The 21,012-nt window shown below is 38.8% G+C and overlaps 1 protein-coding gene across 3 annotated transcripts in view; it reads right to left on the bottom strand.

Annotated features, from left to right (window-relative positions):
- The window catches only part of LOC126483818 (molybdenum cofactor biosynthesis protein 1-like), a 329,046-nt gene that overhangs the window by 201,480 nt on the left and 106,554 nt on the right, over positions 1–21,012 (bottom strand). For 2 of the 3 annotated variants that reach the window (XM_050107015.1, XM_050107012.1), the window contains one exon: positions 3,530–3,754. The exons of the other annotated variant lie outside the window; for it this stretch is intronic. In XM_050107015.1, coding sequence (XP_049962972.1) covers positions 3,530–3,754 — 225 coding nt within the window. The remainder of the gene's footprint in view (positions 1–3,529; positions 3,755–21,012) is intronic. 3 annotated transcript variants of the gene reach the window in all.

The following is a 21,012-nucleotide window of genomic DNA, read 5'->3' on the forward strand; positions in this document are numbered from 1 at the left end:
TCCAGTATCCACCACTGGTCACTGTAGCAACAGAATTCTTAGAACTTCAGCTGCGCTTCTACCAAGTGCCCCAAAAGCTACTGATATGTCAATCATACCATCGTTTATTTCAGCAGCTTCATTTGCAGCACCCTTAATTGACTCACATGCAGTGGATTTCACAGCAGCTCCAATAAATCCTGCATACTTGTCCATTTTACAAAGTGGGCGTGGCATATACATGACGACACACATTGTTTCTGCTGCAGTGTGTCCTTTGCCAATAGCTCTCAATCCATAAAACCACCTAACATTTATTTCAAAATAATTATCTTTACACTTATCAGAACTCCAAAATGAATGAGTATATTTACAACTGGCAGAATTAATGATAAGTTTCCTGGCTAGTCCATTTGATACCTCAATGTCTTCATGTAAACTAACTGGCCCTCCACATACATACAGCACACACATTCACATAACACCCCTGTTACGATGTGTAGATGTATCAGAATATAACCTAACCTACCATTTACATGAGTTTTGTTTTGAGATAACTGTGTTATCACTATGTTTTATTTTAATCTTCGAAGCACTAATGGGTGTTTCTCTAGATACTCATGAGTTTGCGAGTATTTCATTGTCTGTAACTTCACACACCACATGCTGAACACAATGTTTCTCTTTATTCAAAAATTTATTACCATGAAACCCACATTTCTTAAAAACACTTCATTTTGGAGTCATACTTTTTGAGAGATTTACCAGTCTATTCGTCACTATTCCTCAGAAAAATGTTAGCACTTCGATATGCAAAGCATGTTTATACTATGAAAAGATACGATACTATTTTTGACAGTGCTACCAATACAAACACATAATTTAACCTTTATAACACAGCAATCCACAGCTTTCTACAGGGTGGTCCATTGATAGTGACCGGGCCAAATATCTCACATAATAAGCATCAAATGAAAAAACTACAAAGAACGAAATTCGTCTAGCTTGAAGGGAGAAACCAGATGGCGCTATGGTTGGCCTGGTAGATGGCACTGCCATGGGTCAAACTCATATCAACTGCATTTTTTTAAAATAGGAACCCCCATTTTTTATTACATATTCATGTAGTACATAAAGAAATATGAATGTTTTAGCTGGACCAATTTTTTCGCTTTGTGATAGATGGGGCTGTAATAGTCAAAAATGGTTCAAATGGCTCTGAGCACTATGGGACTTAACTTCTGAGGTCATCAGTCCCCTAGAACTTAGAACTACTTAAATCTAACTAACCTAAGGACATCACACACATCCATTCCCGAGGCAGGATCGAACCTGCGACCGTAGCGGTCGCGCGTTTCCAGACTGTAGCGCCTAGCACTGCTCGGCCACTCCAGCCACCTGCTGTAATAGTCACAAACATATAATTATGTGGTATCACATAACATTCCGCCAGTGTGGACGGTATTTGCTTCGTGATACATTACCTGTGTTAAAATGGACCGTTTACCAATTGCGGAAAAGGTCGATATCGTGTTGATGTATGGCTATTGTGATCAAAATGCCCAAGGGGCATGTGCTATGTATGCTGCTTGGTATCCTGGACGATATCATTGAAGTGTCCAGACCATTCGCCGGATAGTTACATTATTTAAGGAAACAGGAAGTGTCCAGCCACATGTGAAACATCAACCACGACCTGCAACAAATGATGATGCCCTAGTAGTTGTTTTAGCTGCTGGGGCAGCTAATCCACACATCAGTAGCAGACAAAAAGCGTGAGAATTGGGAATCTCAAAAACGTCGGTGTTTAGAATGCTACATCAACATCGATTGCACCCGTACCATATTTCTATGCACCAGGAATTGCATGGCGATGAATTTAAACGTCATGTACAGTTCTGCCACTGGGCACAAGAGAAATTACAGGACGATGAAAGATTTTTTGCATGCATTCTATTTAGCGATGAGGCATCATTCACCAACAGCGGTAACCTAAACCGCCATAATATGCACTATTGGGCAACGGAAAATCTATGATGGCAGCAACAAGTGGAACAGCAGCGACATAGGCAGGTTAATGTATGGTGTGGCATTAAGGGAGGAAGGATAATTGGCCCCCATTTTATCGATGGCAATCTAAATGGTGCAATGTATGCTGATTTCCTGCATAATGTTCTACCAATGTTACTACTAGATGTTTCACTGCATGACAGAATGGCGATGTACTTCCAACATGATGGATGTCCGGCAAATAGTTTGCGTGCGGTTGAAGCAGTATTGAATAGCATATTTCATGACAGGTGGATTGGTTGTCAAAGCACCATACCATGGCCCGCACGTTCACCGGATCCGACGTCCCCGGATTTCTTTCTGTGGGGAAAGTTGAAGGATATTTGCTATCGTGATCCACCGACAATGCCTGACAACATGCGTCAGTGCATTGTCAATGCATGTGCGAACATTACGGAAGGCGAACTACTCACTGTTGAGAGGAATGTCGTTACACGTATTGCCAAAGGCATTGAGGTTGACAGACATCATTTTGAGCATTTATTGCATTAATGTGGTATTCACAGGTAATCACGCCGTAACAGCATGCGTTCTCAGAAATGATAAGTTCACAAAGGTACATGTATCACATATGGAACAACCAAAATAAAATGTTCAAATGTACCTACGTTCTGTATTTTAATTTAAAAAACCTTCCTGTTACCAACTGTTCGTCTAAAATTATGAGACATATGTTTGTGACTATTACAGCGCCATCTATCACAAAGTGAAAAAAGTGGTCCAACTAAAACATTCACATTTCTTTACGTATTACATGAATATGCAATAAAAAATGGGGTTCCTATTTAAAAAAACACAGTTGATATCAGTTTGAGCTATGGCAGCGCCTTATAGCAGGCCAACCATTGCGCCAGCTGGTTTCCCCCTTCGAGCTAGACAAATTTCGTTCTTTGTAGTTTTTTCGTTTGACACTTATTTCGTGAGATATATGGCCCGGTCACGATCAATGGACTACCCTGTATATAAAAAATTACCGATTTTATTAGGTCTTGAAGTAATGCGTGTAAAAATTTTAACATTTTCAACTAGTGTAGATTATATTTTAGAAAATAAAATAAAATACTTCCCACGCAAGTTTATAAGTAATATACATATCATTTTATTTGGAAAATTGCAAATTTTATAATCAGGTAAAAACCCGAAAAAGTGAAAAAGAATGTTTTCCGCTTCTAACTCCCTTTAAAGTTATGGAAATGTGCAAGCTTTCGGAGCCAGTGGCTTCTTCTTCTGGCAGAAACAATAAGGGGACGGAAAAGGGAAGAAAGAAAAGGATTGTCAAGGTTTAGGAAATGGGGAGAGTTGTAGAAAAGCTGCAGAGAAACCCAGACCAGGACAGACTTACTGAATGGGATGAGAAATATGTAACTAAACCAGTCCATCTCTCATACCACCAGCAGATGTGAAGTATTATTGCGATTGGTAGTAAGTCATAAACATTAAATTATTTTCAATGTATGTTCATATGTAATACTGCACGTACCTTTGAGGTATCATTGGGCCCATTGGGCAGAGGATCAAAATTAGGCCACTGCTTTCTAATTATTTGGACCATTTCACTAAATGAGACCATCTTCCCATCATTCCATTTGTTGCCGCTGAAAGGCATGTACTCGATAAATCTTACATCAACATTTTTCTCTTTTGTTAACTCCACAAAACTGCACACTTCATCTTCATTAAAACCTCGCATTACAACACAATTTATCTGTGGAAGAAAGACACCATTAAAAACTTGGTATCAGATAAAGCATGGTTTAAACAGAGTTTGAAAGACTTTTTGATAGGTAACTCATCCTACTCAATAGATGAATATCTTAACAGTGGCTGTTAGGCCAGCTTAAATAAGAATGTCTGTTAGATTTCAGTTCTGAGAGCACTTTGTCATAACAGTCAAGATTATGTACTTTTTGTTTGATAAATTTATTAATAGTGCATAACAATGTTTCAGTCTGACAGCGTATCAATTCTGAAAATATTAGCTGTTCCAGTTTGTATTGTATTCACCTAGTTTGACAATCTCCTGACAAATGATCAGGGTATTCAAATGTTTTATATTTTTTATGTTATACTTTCTGGCATGTTACTCACCCATGAGAATCGTCTCATGTTTTGGGTCTTGGAACAAAAGCTGAATCTAATCTAATCTAACCTACAAAATAATGGTTCTACAAGTCTGTTGTTATATTTGTATACCTCACTGATTCTGTTAAATTAATCTTTTTCTCTCTTTTTAGAGAATGTCTGAATTTATCTTAGCATGCCAAGCTGTTAACCTTCTTAACAATTTATGAAAATTAAACTACATACATCTCCAATCTTTTTCCCCACTCCAACGCACACATCTTTTGCTGAAAGTATTATTTTAACAATTACATGAAACTGTGCTGCCATTTGTGAAACAAAGTTGAAAGTGTTCTCAAGATAAAAGGTCTTCAGAAAAGGAGCATTTAGTATCTGTGCAGGTGGTAATACTGACAGCCATCATATAAACAAGCCCAAATGGAAGAACATCCTGCTTTACACATACACGCAATGGCAGAAAAAAGGAAAAGAGCACACCTTTCATTCAAGCATTGAATATATAAACTGATGAGACAAAACACTATGACCTCCTGTTTGATAATGTGTTTGTCCAGTGTTGGAACACAATACAGCAGTGATTTTGTGTGGGACAAGTTCAACAAATTTCAGGTATGTTTCCAGCATTATGTGAGGTATGTTCCCAGCATTATGCAGCACCGCATGTCTAAGCACAGGTCATGTAATTCCCATAAATTGGAGATCAGTGGTTTCTGGGTGCAGAACTGGTATCTGATAGCATCACAGATGTATTCCATCAGATTCAGAAGGGGTGAATTTGATTCTGGCCTCGTGACACTGAAAGTCATATTGTTGAAACATGTCACCTTCATTAGGGACAGGGTGCGGACAGTGCACAATAACGTTCACACAGAACAAAGCTGTTATGGAGCCTTCAGTTACTACCACAGGACCCATAGAAGACCAGGTGAATGTCCTCCATAGCATAATATTGCTCCCACTGGCCTAAGTCTGTAGCAAAGTGCACCTTGCAAGCACCAATTCACTCTGTTGACAGTGTATGTGCACAAAACCGTCAAGTAGGTGTAATGCGAAACTCGAATGATTCAACCAGATGACACATTTCTATTGATTCACTGCCCAATCTCAATGCTCCTGAGCCACAGAAATTGTAATTCAACTGTGTTGTCAACATGGGAACATACAGGGGTTGTCTGCAGCAGAGCCCTATGTTTAACAATGTGCAATGAATGGTGTGCTCTGAAATACTCGTGCTTCCACCAGCACTGTGTCATCAGACATGCCACAGAAATTAGCTTCCTCAGCCGAATGTCATCTTTTTCAAAGGAACCATCCCAGCATTTGTCTTAAATCATTTAGGGAAATCAAGGAAAACCCAAATTTTGATGGCCCGATGGGATTCGGGTCCGTTGCCCTCTGGAAGTCAAGTCCACTGTCTGACCACTGTGGTGGCATGACCTAGTCTTAATTAAGCCAGAAAATCCTGGGAAATGCTGACATACTTATTGATTTAAGATATAACAATTTAAAACAATCCTCTCATGAATTTCACTACAATTTTCCGCTCTTTTGAAAAAAAATTTCTTTTGACTGTTTTGATGTTGTTTAGTATGTTTAAATAATGATGGCAGTCTCTATAAAAGGGCAGTTTGACTTTTAAGTTTAGTTATACTGTTTTAAACTACATTCTTCATCTATTTGTTCACCCAGAAGTGCTATAGGATATAACTTGAAGACTATGGTGAGGTGGTGGGGGACAGTCATGTGTTGAGAAGGAGGTGCTGCCAGAAATGAAGTGTGTGAGGTGACGTTATTGACACTGCATACAGGGAGAATAAAAATACTCTATTCCATATTCATTTACAATCTACGTCTGGCCCCCATATGGTTTCACTTTTCTCCAATAAGAAAAAAGAAATTGTCAGTAACTGTCTTTATAAGGTCTTAAAAGGAAACAAACAATAGAAATCTAGGCTGGAGTAATGACCATATTATAAAAAAGATACATTGCTATTCACTGTATACAGGAGATGTTAGGTCACAGACAAGCACAACAAAAAGACTACTAAACACGTAAGCTTTCCATCAGAAAGTCTTCTTCCAAAGTGGACAAAAAACACACACACACACACACACACACACACACACCCGACCGTTGTTTCTCCCATGACGCACAGTTGCTCCCAGTCTGGCCCTAGCAGCCGGAGACAGTGGTCATGTATGTGTGATCTGCATTTGCGCGCATGTGTGTGCGTGTGCGTGTGTGTGTGTGTGTGTGTGTGTGTGTGTGTGTGTGTGTGAGGGAAAGGGGGGGGGGGGGTTTGCACCAAAAGCTTACGTGTTTAATAGGTGGTGTTCCTTTCCCCCCCCCCCCCCCCCTGCCAGCAACACATCTACACTATACAGTGAGTGCCAATCTACCCTTTTCATAATACTGTCGTTACCACCTTGCCAAGAGGCATATTGTGGAGTAATCAGAAAGGGCTCTACTAATTTGTACAAGAGGAAGGAGAGCACAATCTCAATGTAAGTTTTTAGAAAACTGGTATGTGCATTACTTCTGCAAACCTTTCAGAAAGGATACGGTATGCACTTCATTCAGCAAGATGAGTAATAAACAATATTAGCAATACTGCATCAAACTTGTTCACTTTCATCTTTGGATTAAACATTCGATTTCAGAGAGTACAGAATTTGGCAGAATCAAATTTTGGGGATATGTGGAACTGGGACAATGGCATATTTTTTACCCATTCAACAAACTAAGCACTGCTGATTGCTACTTTTATTGTGTCTGCTGCTGCAATGCATATATGAAACTATAAGTGCAGCATCTATGATGGAATAAAATGTTATACAAATGAAACATACAGGTACAGTGAAATAGAGTAGTATGGCTCATCATTTCGGTCTCACAGATTAGCAGGTGTTGACTTGAAATATAATACTTAAGAAGTTGAATCCAAAGGAGAGGATGTACCATATTTACTCAAATCTAAGCCGCACTTTTTTTCTGGTTTTTGTAATCCAAAAAACCGCATGCGGCTTGGAATCGAGTGCAAAGCAAGTGGAAGTTCTGAAAAATGTCAGTAGGTGCTGAAACAACTAATTTCTGCCGTCGAATATATGTAGCGCTACACAGGCATGCTTCGTAGGCACAAAGATAAATACTGGCGCCAAAACCTCTGCGTCAGTAAATAAATTAAAAAAAAAAGGTGGAAGACAATTTTCATACATTATCCAACGAAGTAAATACAAATTCCGTATTGTTCATCTTCGAATGTAGCAGAACTTCAATGTATTACGAAAATCCGACCGGCAAGACTGTTTGGGATGTTTGTCAATATGGCCAACTCAATGTTCTGAATTTTTTCCTACCTGTGAGAAGAGACGGTTGCTAATAGGAACCTGATGAAATGTGAATCACATGCAGTATTCTCTTCATCATAAGAGTAATACGAATATAAACATTTTGCCACGTATTCTTTCGTGTTTGCTGCTATCTTATTTAAATCCTGTCTGCCTAATAAACTACGAAACTAGAGTGAGACAACAGCAAACGCGGAAGAATATACGTATCTTGTCATGTTTATATTCATATTATTCTTATGCCTAATAGTGATACAGTCAGAAATGAAGCACGGCAACTGACTAGATTTTTATATCCAAGATGACTCTAATTTCTGTGCAGAATTTGATGTACTAAAGAAGCGGCCGCAAAGATTTTCAAATGGAGAAAAATTTTCACCTAACTCTCGTTCAGAACATGTTCTATCATACGCAGTCTATTATTTGGTTCTTGTTGATCATTATCAAAGAAAGCAGCAGTGTAAGGAACAACAAATAGTAGTCTCTTGCCATTGTTTCGCTAATGAGATGATTTCTCTCTCTTCTTTTTTTTTTTTTTTTTTTTTTTTTAATTGTAGGCAGCGGTAGCGTGCACAAAAGCAAGCCATGCCACGAGTGACGACAGGCCGCAAACACGCACTATCAGAATGCGACAAACAATGCATGACACAGTACAGTAATGCATTTTCAGCTTAGAGTGACATAAACGCCTATAACAAGGAAAACGGCACTTATCAGATCAAAGCAAAATAAGCAATTGATTCAAACCAGATGAAGCACATGAAGAAGGAAGGGTACCAGTATAAATACGGATGGAGCGCCTGACGCATAGCAAAGGCTACCTGGTAAAGCTTAACTGCTAAGCTTACGACTCGAACCAAACTACTGTAGCTGTATCGTCATTCATTCGACCTAAATTGTGTCTCATATTACAATGGACCGACTTTGTTTTGATTTGGAGGTGCGGCCTAAAACTTTTCTCTCCCCTTGAACTTCGAGTCTCAAATTTCAGGTGTGGCTTAGATTCGGGAATTTTTTTTTTTTCTTTCCTTTATTTCGAGTCTCATTTTTCAGGTTTGAGTGCGGCTTAGATTTGGGTAAATACGGTAGGTGGTATTTCAACTAATTCTGACTATGAAATAAAACAAAGTACAGCAGGGAGCTCTGACGAATCAAAGAGCAGCGATGAAGATTCTGATGAATAGTAAAGTATGAGTTAAAAAATAAGATGCTACTGAGATCGTAAATTTTTGTTGTGTTGATGAATCTGTTAACAAACATATTCAAAAATGCACTGAAACATTGGCACATGTAGTGTTGGGAGGTGATAAACTGTCATTACTGTTAGAGGAGCTACGTATTTCTTGCTGTTCTACTCCTAAATGACACTGTATCTGAAGGTATAGAATGAATCTTCACTGGCTAGAGAAATGGGTAACACAATTTTACAAGTCTCTGCTGTCATGTAATCTCTTCAGGGAAATCATGACTGTACTAAGATTCGGTTTGTGGTTGACAAGGTCAGAGTCATTAAGAAATGCAAGGCAGCTACCATGTCAGTCCTAGAAGAGAGAGACGTAGCAAACTGTCAAAGCATGTACAGTCCCAGTCCATATGTTTGTGGTGATGTACTAACCAAGTAATACTGTGTGTCAGGCAGCGCATTACTCAAGAACCATCATGGAAAAAGGTGGAGTGGTAATTTATGTAAAAAACAACATATTTTACAATGCATTAGATTTAAAGAGCCATTGTATAGAGCAACAAATTGAAGTATGTGGTGTTGAGATTACTGTAAATGACTTCACGGCTGTAGTGTTAGCACTGTATAGATCTCCCTCAGGGAATTTGAATGTATTTCTTAAGCACTTAGATTCTTTATTATCCATACTGTACTCAAAGTCCAAGAACTTGATAATTACTGGTGACTTTAATGTTGATTTCCTAAATGAGAGCAATAGTAAAGCTGATTTAGTACATTTAATGGAGTCTTATAATCTGATGACAATAGTAGATTTCCCAACTAGGGTTGCTGTTAACAGTAAAAGTCTGATAGATAATATATTTATAGATAAGTCTACATGGAATGAGATCACTGTACATCCAATCCTTGGCCTTTCTGATCATGGTGGTCACTTGCTTAGGCTCAATTACATCAGTGTGTGCAACAGTTCCGAGCATTCTTGGAAATCTTTTAGGATAATAAATGAACAGGGCCTTAAAAAATTCAGTGATAGCCTAAAAGAGATAGACTGGAGCCGAGTTGATAGGGAAACAGATGTAAACAAAAAGTACAATTCATTTTTAAATGAATTCATGTCTGTATTTGAGTCCATCTTTCCCAAAAAAAGTAGTTAGAAATAGTCATATAGGCAATGCCAAGAAGTCTTGGATCACTACAGGGATAACAACATCTTGTAGAACAAAAAGGATGTTATACAGTTCTCTCAGGACTTGTAATGATCCAAAGAAATGACAACACTACAAACTTTACTGTAGCATTCTCAAGAAGGTTATAAATAAATCTAAAAGTATGTGCATAAAATCAGAAATTGAAAGCTCAGAAAATAAAATTAAAACTATAAGGAATGTAATAAAGAGGGAAACTGGCAGGACAACAGGGAACATGTCTCAGGTAGAGATTAAAACAGGGGACAGTATCATAAAGAAACCTGAGTTGGTTGCAGAAATATTTAATAACCACTTTTTGAGAGCAGCAGAGAAGACAAGCTGTAATGGTTCTATGGAAGAATCATTGTCCCTCCTACAGAAAGCTATTAGCAACAGAATCCCACAGTTATCCTTATCTCCATTTACTGTAAGCGAAGTCATAAGAGTAATTAGATCATTAAAAAACAAAAATTCTGCTGGTGTGGACAATATTTCTAGTAAAATACTGAAACACTGTTATAAATTTGTTAGTCCCGCCTTATGCAACATATACAATGCATCCCTACAAGATGGGATTGTCCCTGACAGACTTAAGTTGGCTGTAGTGATTCCTCTCTTTAAAAAAGGGGATAAAAGCATTGTTACAAACTATCGCCCAATATCCCTATTAACTACATTCTCGAAAATTCTAGAAAAACTCATGCACAGGAGGATTGTAGACCATATCAAATTCCATAGTATCTTAAGCAAAAATCAGTTTGGTTTTCGTGCCGGTCTTTGTACTGAACAGGCAATATTCTCTTTCAGCAACCAAGTTTTGGAAGCCATTAACAAAAAAATGTCTCCAGTGGGTATTTTTTGCGATCTTACGAAAGCCTTTGACTGTGTAAACCACCAAATTCTTTGGAAAAAGGCAGAATACTATGGTTTAGGTGGTACTGTTGGCTTGTGGCTACAATCATATCTACAGGATCAGAAGCAGACTGTAATGCTAAATGGCTCTTCTGGAGAAATTGCCTCGTCTGAATGGGGCATGATAACGTGTGGTGTGCCTCAAGGCTCCGTTTTGGGCCCACTGATTTTCCTCATCTTTATTAATGATCTTCCTCTTTGTTCTGAGACAAACAGCAAATTTACCCTGTTTGCCGATGATACCACAATTCTAATTGACGATTTGACTGATCATGATCTTGAAAAAACTACAACTACTGTTTTTAATGACATCTTAAATTGTTTCTCCTCAAATGGTCTCTCACTCAATGCAGATAAAACTCATTATATGAGGTTCCATACATCACAAAGTAATCCCAATGAAATTGACATAAAATGTAGAGATCAACCAATACAGAAAGTTGAAGAAACAAAATTCCTGGGTGCTTACATAGACAGTAAATGTAATTGGTCAGTTCACATTCTTCATCTATGTAAAAAACTTAGCTCGGCAACATTTTCACTACGGGTAATTTCTTCAGTGGCTGAAGTTGACACTATTAAGGTTGCCTACTTTGGCTACTTCCACTCATTGATGTCATATGCTATCATATTCTGGGGGAACCAACCACTTGCAAAACAAGTTTTCACCATCCAAAAAAAAAGCAATCAGAATAACGTGTGGGGTTAATCAAAGACACTCTTGCAGGCACTTGTTTCGGAAGATAGGTATCCTAACAACTGCCTCACAGTATATTTTTTCCTTGCTGACCTTTGTGTGCAAAAATTATTCCATCTACCAAGACAACAGTAAATTCCATGGTTATAACACCAGAAACAAAAACAATCTACATTTAGAAATGAAACGTCTCACTCTGGTACAAAAAGGAGTTTACTACTCCAGCATTAAGCTGTTCAATGCTCTACCACTACATATCAAATGTGTTCATACAGAACTGCCAAAATTTAAACGAGTTCTCAAAGATTACCTGACAGAGAAATCTTATTATACTGTGGATGAATACCTGAAAGAAAATGTATACCATCACTAAACTTATTGTGTCTAGAAGTAGTTCAATTGATTTTATTGTGCATTTGGGAATTAGCTCACTTTTTGTAACAACAGATTGGCTGTACATGTATTTACTCTTGTAGGCCTAATATCTGATTTAACTTTGTGCTCTTGCCTTTAACCTTTATTTGAAACTCCTTTTTCTGTCAAATGGTTGTTATGTTATCTAGCTGATATTGTATCTGTTACTGTATTTATAGTATGTCTTACTTAAACTATGTACAATTTGCCATTGAATTGCCCTTGTATAGTTTAAATTGAAACCTGTACAATTTGACACGTTCCATATCCTTGTGATTGACTCACTAACTGGATCTATGGAACAAGAAATAAATAAATAAATAAATACTGAAGTGTGATCCAAGTCGCACAAATATGGCTTTAATAATAACCTCCGAACAATATGCCTCTAAGGACTCAACAAGACACAGAACACTGATGTGCACATTACAAACTAGAATCACACAGAGAGTCAGTCAGCACTGTTCCACACTAATATATGTGCGAGTCACCAGCAGATGGCACGGCAGGGACCGCACGGCACGCTTGGCTCCCAGAGACGGCCTCCAGCAGCCAGCCTGCAATGATCAGTCCGTGACCAATTTAAAGACGCATGTACGGCAACACCACTCTCGGTGCACTCACACTGACATGTACTAGTAGCACGATACAGCAGTGATGAGTAGTAGTACCCCTCCTGTCTTGTGCACCTTTTATCTGGCTCTACAATTTACTTTCCTAGACCCACACAAATGCCTGATCCTCCTAATTCAATTTGCTCTGCAGACTATTTAAAACTTTTGAAGAAAAAGGAGCCACAATTGCACTTTGTGTGCCAGTTACTTTCCAATACATTGGCACCAGCTGATCTTATTTAAGAATAGTCAACTTTTGTAGCCATACTTACAGCACATCCTTTGCTTCCTGGCCTAAATCCAAGTTAACTCCCAGCCCCCCCCCCTCCCCCCACACACACACCCCTCTCTCCCCCCCTCGCAAATCAGCTAGTTGTGTGCTGTTATCTCACGTCACACCCTAGTCTATGAGTGCCCAGCTGTCTGGCACCTGACCCCTCTACCTGCACCCCTAGCTAGCCCACAGATGGCTCCCCACTCTCCCACGAGCCACTAAATGCTTCCCTCCAAACCCCTCCCATCTCTCTCCATCTCTCACATTGCCTCAACCCACCCCATCCTACCCCACTCTAAAGCCCCACCTCACTCCAGAACACTCACCATGGGCCAGTAAAGAGCTGGCAGTTGAGCGACCACAGCATAAGGAGACATGCATGCACATGTGAGAGAGAGAGTGTGTGTGTGTGTGTGTGTGTGTGTGTGTGTGTGTGTGGGCGCGCGCACATGTTTTCCCTACAGCTAGAAAAAGAAAGTGCATTCTGGAAGCTCGCCAAGTAACATACCTTTTAGTTTGGAAGGTAGAAGACGAGGTACTGGTGGAAGTAAAGCTGTGAGGACGGGTCGTGAGTCGTGCAAGGATAGCTCAGCACTTGCCCACGAAAGGCAAAGGTCCCAAGTTTGACTCTTGGTCCGGCACACAGTTTTAATCTGCCAGGAAGTTTCATATCAGTGCACACTCCACTGCACGGTGAAAATCTCATTCTACATACCTTTTGTTCGTGTGCCTATCGATGAGACAGTGCTTCTGCCTTTTGGTGAGCCATCTCCTTTATTCCTAAATAATTCGTAATTTTCAACAGAAACTTTCTGTACCTTATTGTTGCATCCTACATTACAATATGCAGTTTCCACAATATGTGGTCATCTGTGAATATAATGGGGGTAACAACTGTAGGAGACCAAAAACTGACTGCAGTAAGCAAGTTCAAGTTAGTGTACGCTGCAGTAGTTACCCAGAGGTGAAGAGGGTCACAAAGGATAAGCTAGCATGGGCAACTCCATGAAACCAATCTTCAGATGGAAGATCACAACAATAAAAACATTTGATTCAGCATACAACAGGCTCCAAACAGCATACACAACCTGTATGCTCAGAAACACAGAAAATCATATTGGTTCCATCAGCAGGAAACTTCAGCCCGTAATTGTTATGGAACACTGCGGCGATTTTGTTCATTAATAAAACCCAAAACTGGGGAGCAATAAGAGAGTATTGTTGTAACTTCTTATCAACCTGGTTACCAAAATACATATTAAGAAGACTGGTAAAGCGTTATTTTGAAGGGGTCACTCCAAAGCGCCACGAAAGTATTTGAGCAATGTATAAAATTAGAGAATCAGTGCACAATATTGAAAGCCTATCTACATTATCTATATCTGCATGACTAGTCTGTAATTCACAATTAATTGCTGGCAGAGGGTTCAGAGAACCACCCTCAACCTATTTATCTACCATTCCACTCCCCTACAGCATTTGAGGAAAACCAAACACTTCAATATTTCCGTACAAGCTCTGATTTCTCTTATTTTATTACAATGATCATTTCTCCGTATGTAAGAGGGCTCTAACAAAATATTTTCACATTCGGAGGAGAAAATTGATGATTGAAATTTTAAGAACCTGCTCCAGCAAAATGCTTTTGCTTTAATGACTGCCACCCCAATTCACATGCGATATCTGTGGCATGCACTTTCCTGTTTCCCAATAATACAAAATGAGCTGCCCTTCTTTGAACTTTTAAATGATGTCCTTTGTCAGTCCTATCTGGTAAGGATCTCACACCATGCAGAATACTCCAAAAGAGGACAGACAAGTATAGTTGTAGATAGTCTCTTTAGTAATCCTAACCTTCTAAATGTTTTACTATTAAATCACAGTCCTTTGTTTGCTTTCCCACCACGTTATCTATGTGAGCATTCCAATTTAAGTTATTTGTAAATGTAATTCCTAAGTATTCAATAGACTTCACAGCCTTTAGATCTGCGTGAATTATCATGTAACCAAAATTTAGTAGATGCCTTCTACTACTCATGCGGATGACATAACAATTTTTATTATTTAAGGTCAGTTACCACTTTTTGCATCATATGGATAGGTAGCCTAAATCATTTTGCAGTTCGTTTTGATCATCTGATCACTTTACAAGACAGTAAATGATATGCAAGACTGTAAATGATAGCATCATCTAAGAGGACTGCTCAGATTCTCTCTTAAATTGTTAATGTAGATCGGCAACAGCAGGTGGTCTATAACACTTCCTTGAGGAATGTCAGATATCACTTTTGTTTTACTTGACGATTTTCCATCAATTACTATAAACTGTGACCTTTCTGACAGGAAACCACACATCCAGTTGCACAACTGAGACAATACACCATAGGCACACAATATGATTAGAAAATACTTGTGAGGAACTGTTTCAAAAAGTCTTCTGGAAATCTACAAATATGGAATCAATTTGAGAGCCCCAGTCGGCAGCACTTATTACTTTGCGTGACTAAAGAGCTAGCTGTGTTTTAAAAGGTCAATATTTCTGAATCTATCTTGGCTATTTATCAATGAATCATTATCTTTGAGATAATTCATAATATTCAAACACAATATATGTTCCAAAATCCTAATGCAAATCAACATTAGTGATATGAGTCTGTTATTTAGTAGATTACTCCTCTTTTCTTTCTTGAGCATTGGTGTGACCTGAGCAACTTTTCAGTCTCTAGGTATGGATCTTTATCAAATGAGTGGCTATATGTTGTTGTTGTGGTCTTCAGTCCTGAGACTGGTTTGATGCAGCTCTCCATGCTACTCTATCCAGTGCAAGCTTCTTCATCTCCCAGTACCTACTGCAACCTACATCCTTCTGAATCTGCTTAGTGTATTCATCTCTTGGTCTCCCCCTGCTATTTTTACCCTCCACGCTGCCCTCCAATACTAAATTGGTGATCCCTTGATGCCTCAGAACATGTCCTACCAACCGATCCCTTCTTCTGGTCAAGTTGTGCCACAAACTTCTTTTCCCCCCAATCCTATTCAATACTTCCTCATTAGTTATGTGATCTACCCATCTAATCTTTAGCATTCTTCTGTAGCACCACATTTCGAAAGCTTCTATTCTCTTCTTGTCCAAACTATTTACCATCCATGTTTCACTTCCATACATGGCTACACTCCATACAAATACTTTCAGAAATGACTTCCTGACACTTACATCTATGCTCGATGTTAACAAATTTCTCTTCTTCAGAAACGCTTTCCTTGCCATTGCCAGTCTACATTTTATATCCTCTCTACTTCGACCAACATCAGTTATTTTGCTCCCCAAATAGCAAAACTCCTTTACTACTTTAAGTGTCTCATTTCCTAACCTAATTCCCTCAGCATCACCTTACTTCATTCGACTACATTCCATTACACTCGTTTTGCTTTTGTTGATGTTCATCTTATATCCTCCCTTCAAGACACCATCCATTCCGTTCATCTGCTCTTCCAAGTCCTTTGCTGTCTCTGACAGAATTACAATGTCATCGGCGAACCTCAACGTTTTTATTTCTTCTCCATGGATTTTAATACCTACTCCGAATTTTTCTTTTATTTCTTTTACTGCTTGCTCAATATACAGATTGAATATCATCGGGGAGAGGCTATAACCCTGTCTTACTCCCTTCCCAACCACTGCTTCCCTTTCATGTCCCTCGACTCTTATAACTGCCATCTGGTTTCTGTACAAATTGTAAATAGCCTTTCGCTCCCTGTATTTTACCCCTGCCACCCTTAGAATTTGAAAGAGAGTATTCCAGTCAACATTGTTAAAAGATTTCCCTAAGTCTACAAATGCTAGAAACGTAGGTTTGCCTTTCCTTAATCTTTCTTCCAAGATAAGTCGTAAGGTCAGTAATGCCTCACATGTTCCAGTATTTCTACGGAATCCAAACTGATCTTCCCTGAGGTCGGCTTCTACTAGTTTTTCCATTCGTCTGTAAAGAATTCGTGTTAGTATTTTGCAGCTGTGGCTTATTAAACTGATTGTTCGGTAATTTTCACATCTGTCAACACCTGCTTTCTTTGGGATTGGAATTATTATATTCTTCTTGAAGTCTGATGGTATTTCGCCTGTTTCATACATCTTGCTCACCAGATGGTAGAGTTTTGTCTGGACTGGCTCTCCCAAGGCCGTCAGTAGTTCCAATGGAATGTTGTCTACTCCAGGGGCCTTGTTTCGACTCAGGTCTTTCAGTGCTCTGTCAAACTCTTCACGCAGTATTGTATCTCCCATTTCATCTTCATCTACATCCTCTTCCATTTCCATAATATTGTCCTCAAGTGTATCGCCCTTGTATAGACCCTCTATATACTCCTTCCACCTTTCTGCTTTCCCTTCTTTGCTTAGAACTGGGTTTCCATCTGAGCTCTTGATGTTCATGCAAGTGGTTCTCTTATCTCCAAAGGTCTCTCTAATTTTCCTGTAGGCAGTACCTATCTTACCCCTAGTGAGATAAGCCTCTACATCCCTACATTTGTCCTCTAGCCCTCCCTGCTTAGCCATTTTGCACTTCCTGTCGATCTCATTTTTGAGACATTTGTATTCCTTTTTGCCTGCTTCATTTACTGCATTTTTATATTATCTCCTTTCATCAATTAAATTCAATATTTCTTCTGTTACCCAAGGATTTCTACTAGCCCTCGTCTTTTTACGTACTTGATCCTCTGCTGCCTTCACTACTTCATCCATCAAAGCTACCCATTATTCTTCTACTGCATTTCTTTCCCCCATTCCTGTCAATTGTTCCCTTATGCTCTCCCTGAAGCTCTGTACAACCTCTGATTCTTTCAGTTTATCCAGGTCCCATCTCCTTAAATTCCCACCTTTTTGCAGTTTCTTCAGTTTTAATCTTACAGGTCATAACCAATAGATTGTGGTCAGAGTCCACATCTGCCCCTGGAAATGTCTTACAATTTAAAACCTGGTTCCTAAATCTCTGTCTTACCATTATATAATCTATCTGATACCTTTTAGAATCTCCAGGGCTATATATGATTTCTAATGGAGCTATTGTATCAGCATTCTCTGAAAGAAACATAACTGCTTTATGACACTGAGGAGAGCTACTACTAAGTTACTCACAGTTGCAGTTGTTCTTGATTTGAATACTGCAATAATAACTTTGTTGTCTTTGGTGAAGAAATTTCAGAAATCCGTGTTTAGTAACCCTGCTTTAGTAGCACTGTCATCAGTAATATTACCACAGCTATTGCGCAGTGAAGGTATTGGTTGTGTCTTGCCATTGGTGTACTACACATGCAACCAGAACCTCTTTGGATTTTCTTCCAGATTTCAAAACGAAGTTTCACTATGGGAACTATTAAACACATCTTGCACTGAAACCCACCCTAAGTTTCGAGCTTCAGTAAAACATCGCTAATCTTGGAGATTTTGCATTCTTTTAAATTTTGACATGCTTTTTTTCATTGCTTCTGCAGCTGAGTTTTGATATATTTTGTGCACCACCCTTTTAATTTATTTGGTATCCTTTCAATTTATTTGGTATATATCTCTTAATTGATGTCGATACTATTTCTCTGAATTTAAGCCATGTCTGGTCTACACTTACAAAGTCAGGCTTGAAGGAGTAGAGACTAAGTAGAGACCGTCTCCTTGGAAGGCATCAAGTTAATTTTTATATGCTTTCTCATTAAATGCCCTATTGTGTAGGGCTGAAAATTAATAGGGATAAGGTAAACAGAATGTGCAAAGTAAGTGGAAATTACTCGTCTCTTCCCCGATTACAGTGCAATAGAAGATAATACAAGATGTTGACAGATTGCCATATCTCGGTAGCTTTATATGTAATAATGAGGTCACAGATGCAGAAATCACCAGCAGAACTGGAAAATCAGTCCATATGGCAATTAGGTCTGTAATATGCCAACAAAGCTTTGACTGCACTCCTTTATCGTTTATATGTGTGAGACTTGGAAAATGTCAGTAAAATCAGCACACAGTCTCCATGTTTTTCACCAACAATGCTAGAGATGAATTCTGAAGATGTTAACCCAACCAAGTTACAAACGATGAAGTGCTGAGAATAAGAGGTCTACACAGCCTGCACAAAATTATTGTTGAAAGAAGACTGAGGATTGCAGGTTATGTTCTACGCATGTAAGGTGGAAGAATCCCAAAATCAACACTGTTGTTGAAATCAATGGACAGATACAGATGTACAGGAAGACCTTTTAACACCTGGAACTTTTGCAATGAATCTTCAATCCATGGACACAAACTTGGAGGAAGGTGAGAACTTGGCAGCTGATCAAGTGAACTAGTGGAAACCAGTTCCTTGTATGGTACACAGCAAATCTGAGTAAGTTAGTAAGTAAGTAAGTAAGTAAAGTACAACTGGGGATTTTGCAAAACTGTTGGATGATCGATATTATTGTCTAGATTTGACACTGTTGGACTTCTACCTTTTCCTTGATGTGTATTCTTCAAATTGTGAGTTTTACGAGAAAGCTGATAGATACTTACCAATCAACCTTCCCTGACACGAACTGACATTGTCTCTTTATAAATTCTACTGTGCTAACAATTATCTACTGAGAATCCTCAACTAGGTCTCCGCAGCTCAAATGAGCCAGTTTCTTTTAAATTTCTGTCTTTGGCTATAATTGTCTTCCAAGTATGGTGACACAACATCCTGTCATGAAACTTTTGCCTTTACACTTGTTTACTTTTCTGGACACTGCCTTTTTCTGCACTGTGCACTAAATACACTATGTGAGTAATGTCCAATCTCCAACAACCAATCGTGAACTGTAAACAGCTGTAAACTCTACCAGGGCACATAGCAAACAATTAACATTTGTGTTTTAGTGTTCTAAGCTGTGAGGTCATCAGCGGACAAATAATTTAGTACCTATTCCTGGACAGCCAGAGTGGCCGTGTGGTTCTAGGCGCTACAGTCTGGAACCGAATGACCGCTACGTTCGCAGGTTCGAATCCTGCCTCGGGCATGGATGTGTGTGATGTCCTTAGGTTAGTTAGGTTTAATTAGTTCTAAGTTCTAGGCGACTGATGACCTCAGAAGTTAAGTCGCATAGTGCTCAGAGCCATTTGAACCTATTCCTGACGTGCAGTTGTTTGGAACAACAACTGACATGATCCAAAATATTACTTTCTTTTATTATAGCTTCACTTTTATTTTGTCTAATGATTACTAATTTCAGTATCAAATTCCATCATCAAGCCACTATATGATCAGAAAGCATAGTGTATCGTTAAAATATTGTTTAATAAACAGATTACCATTATATCATCATTCCTTAAAGTAATGTCCAAAGTGGAAGGACAGATGATTAATTTTGAGTATATACTAAAGTCAGAGTACTGAACCGGATATGAAAGAAGGAAAACCAGAAGGGCAGTGAGAGACGGGTGCCTTCTATCACCTTACTTCCTTAATATGTTCATCAAGGAAGTAATAGCAACAACAAAGAAAAGATGACCAGAATCAAAAGGTAATTTCTGGAATACGCCATGGAAATGTGATAGGACCATTACATTTACAATGTATATAAATGATCCAGTAGAAAGTGTCAGAGGCTCCTTAATATTGTTCACAGGTACTACACTTGTCCATCAGAAAGTAGCAATAACAGAAGACAGTATCAATTTGCACAATGACCTGCAGAGGATTGGTGAATGATGTAGGCTCTGGCAGTTGACCCTGCACATAAATAAATGTAACATATCACACACACACACACACACACACACAGGAAAAGAAATCCAATACTGTACAACTACACTATTAATGACAAATTGCTGGAAACAGAATCTACCATCAAATATCTAGAAGTAACTATCCAGAGCAACCTTAAAGTGGAATGACCACATAAAACAGCAATAGAAAAGCAGATGCCAGACTAAGATTCACAGGAAGAATCTTAAGTGAATGTAAATTACCCCTGTGTCCTTACCCAGTAAGACTGACAGAAGAGAGAAAGAAGATCCAATGAAGTGCGGAGTGTTTTGTCACAGGATCATTTAGTCGCTGTGAGATCATTACAGAGATGATCAGCAACTCCAGTGGTAGATGCCATAAGAGAGCAGTTGTGCATCACGGAAAGATTTACTACCCAAATTTCGAGAGAGTAGTTTCCGAGAAGAGTCTGACAACATAATAGTTTCTCTCATATACAATTCACGAAATGATCACGAGAAGAAAATTTGAGAAGTTAGAGATAATACA

Source organism: Schistocerca serialis, chromosome 6, assembly GCF_023864345.2.
Source record: "Schistocerca serialis cubense isolate TAMUIC-IGC-003099 chromosome 6, iqSchSeri2.2, whole genome shotgun sequence".
In the NCBI taxonomy this organism is placed as follows: Eukaryota; Metazoa; Arthropoda; class Insecta; order Orthoptera; family Acrididae; genus Schistocerca; species Schistocerca serialis.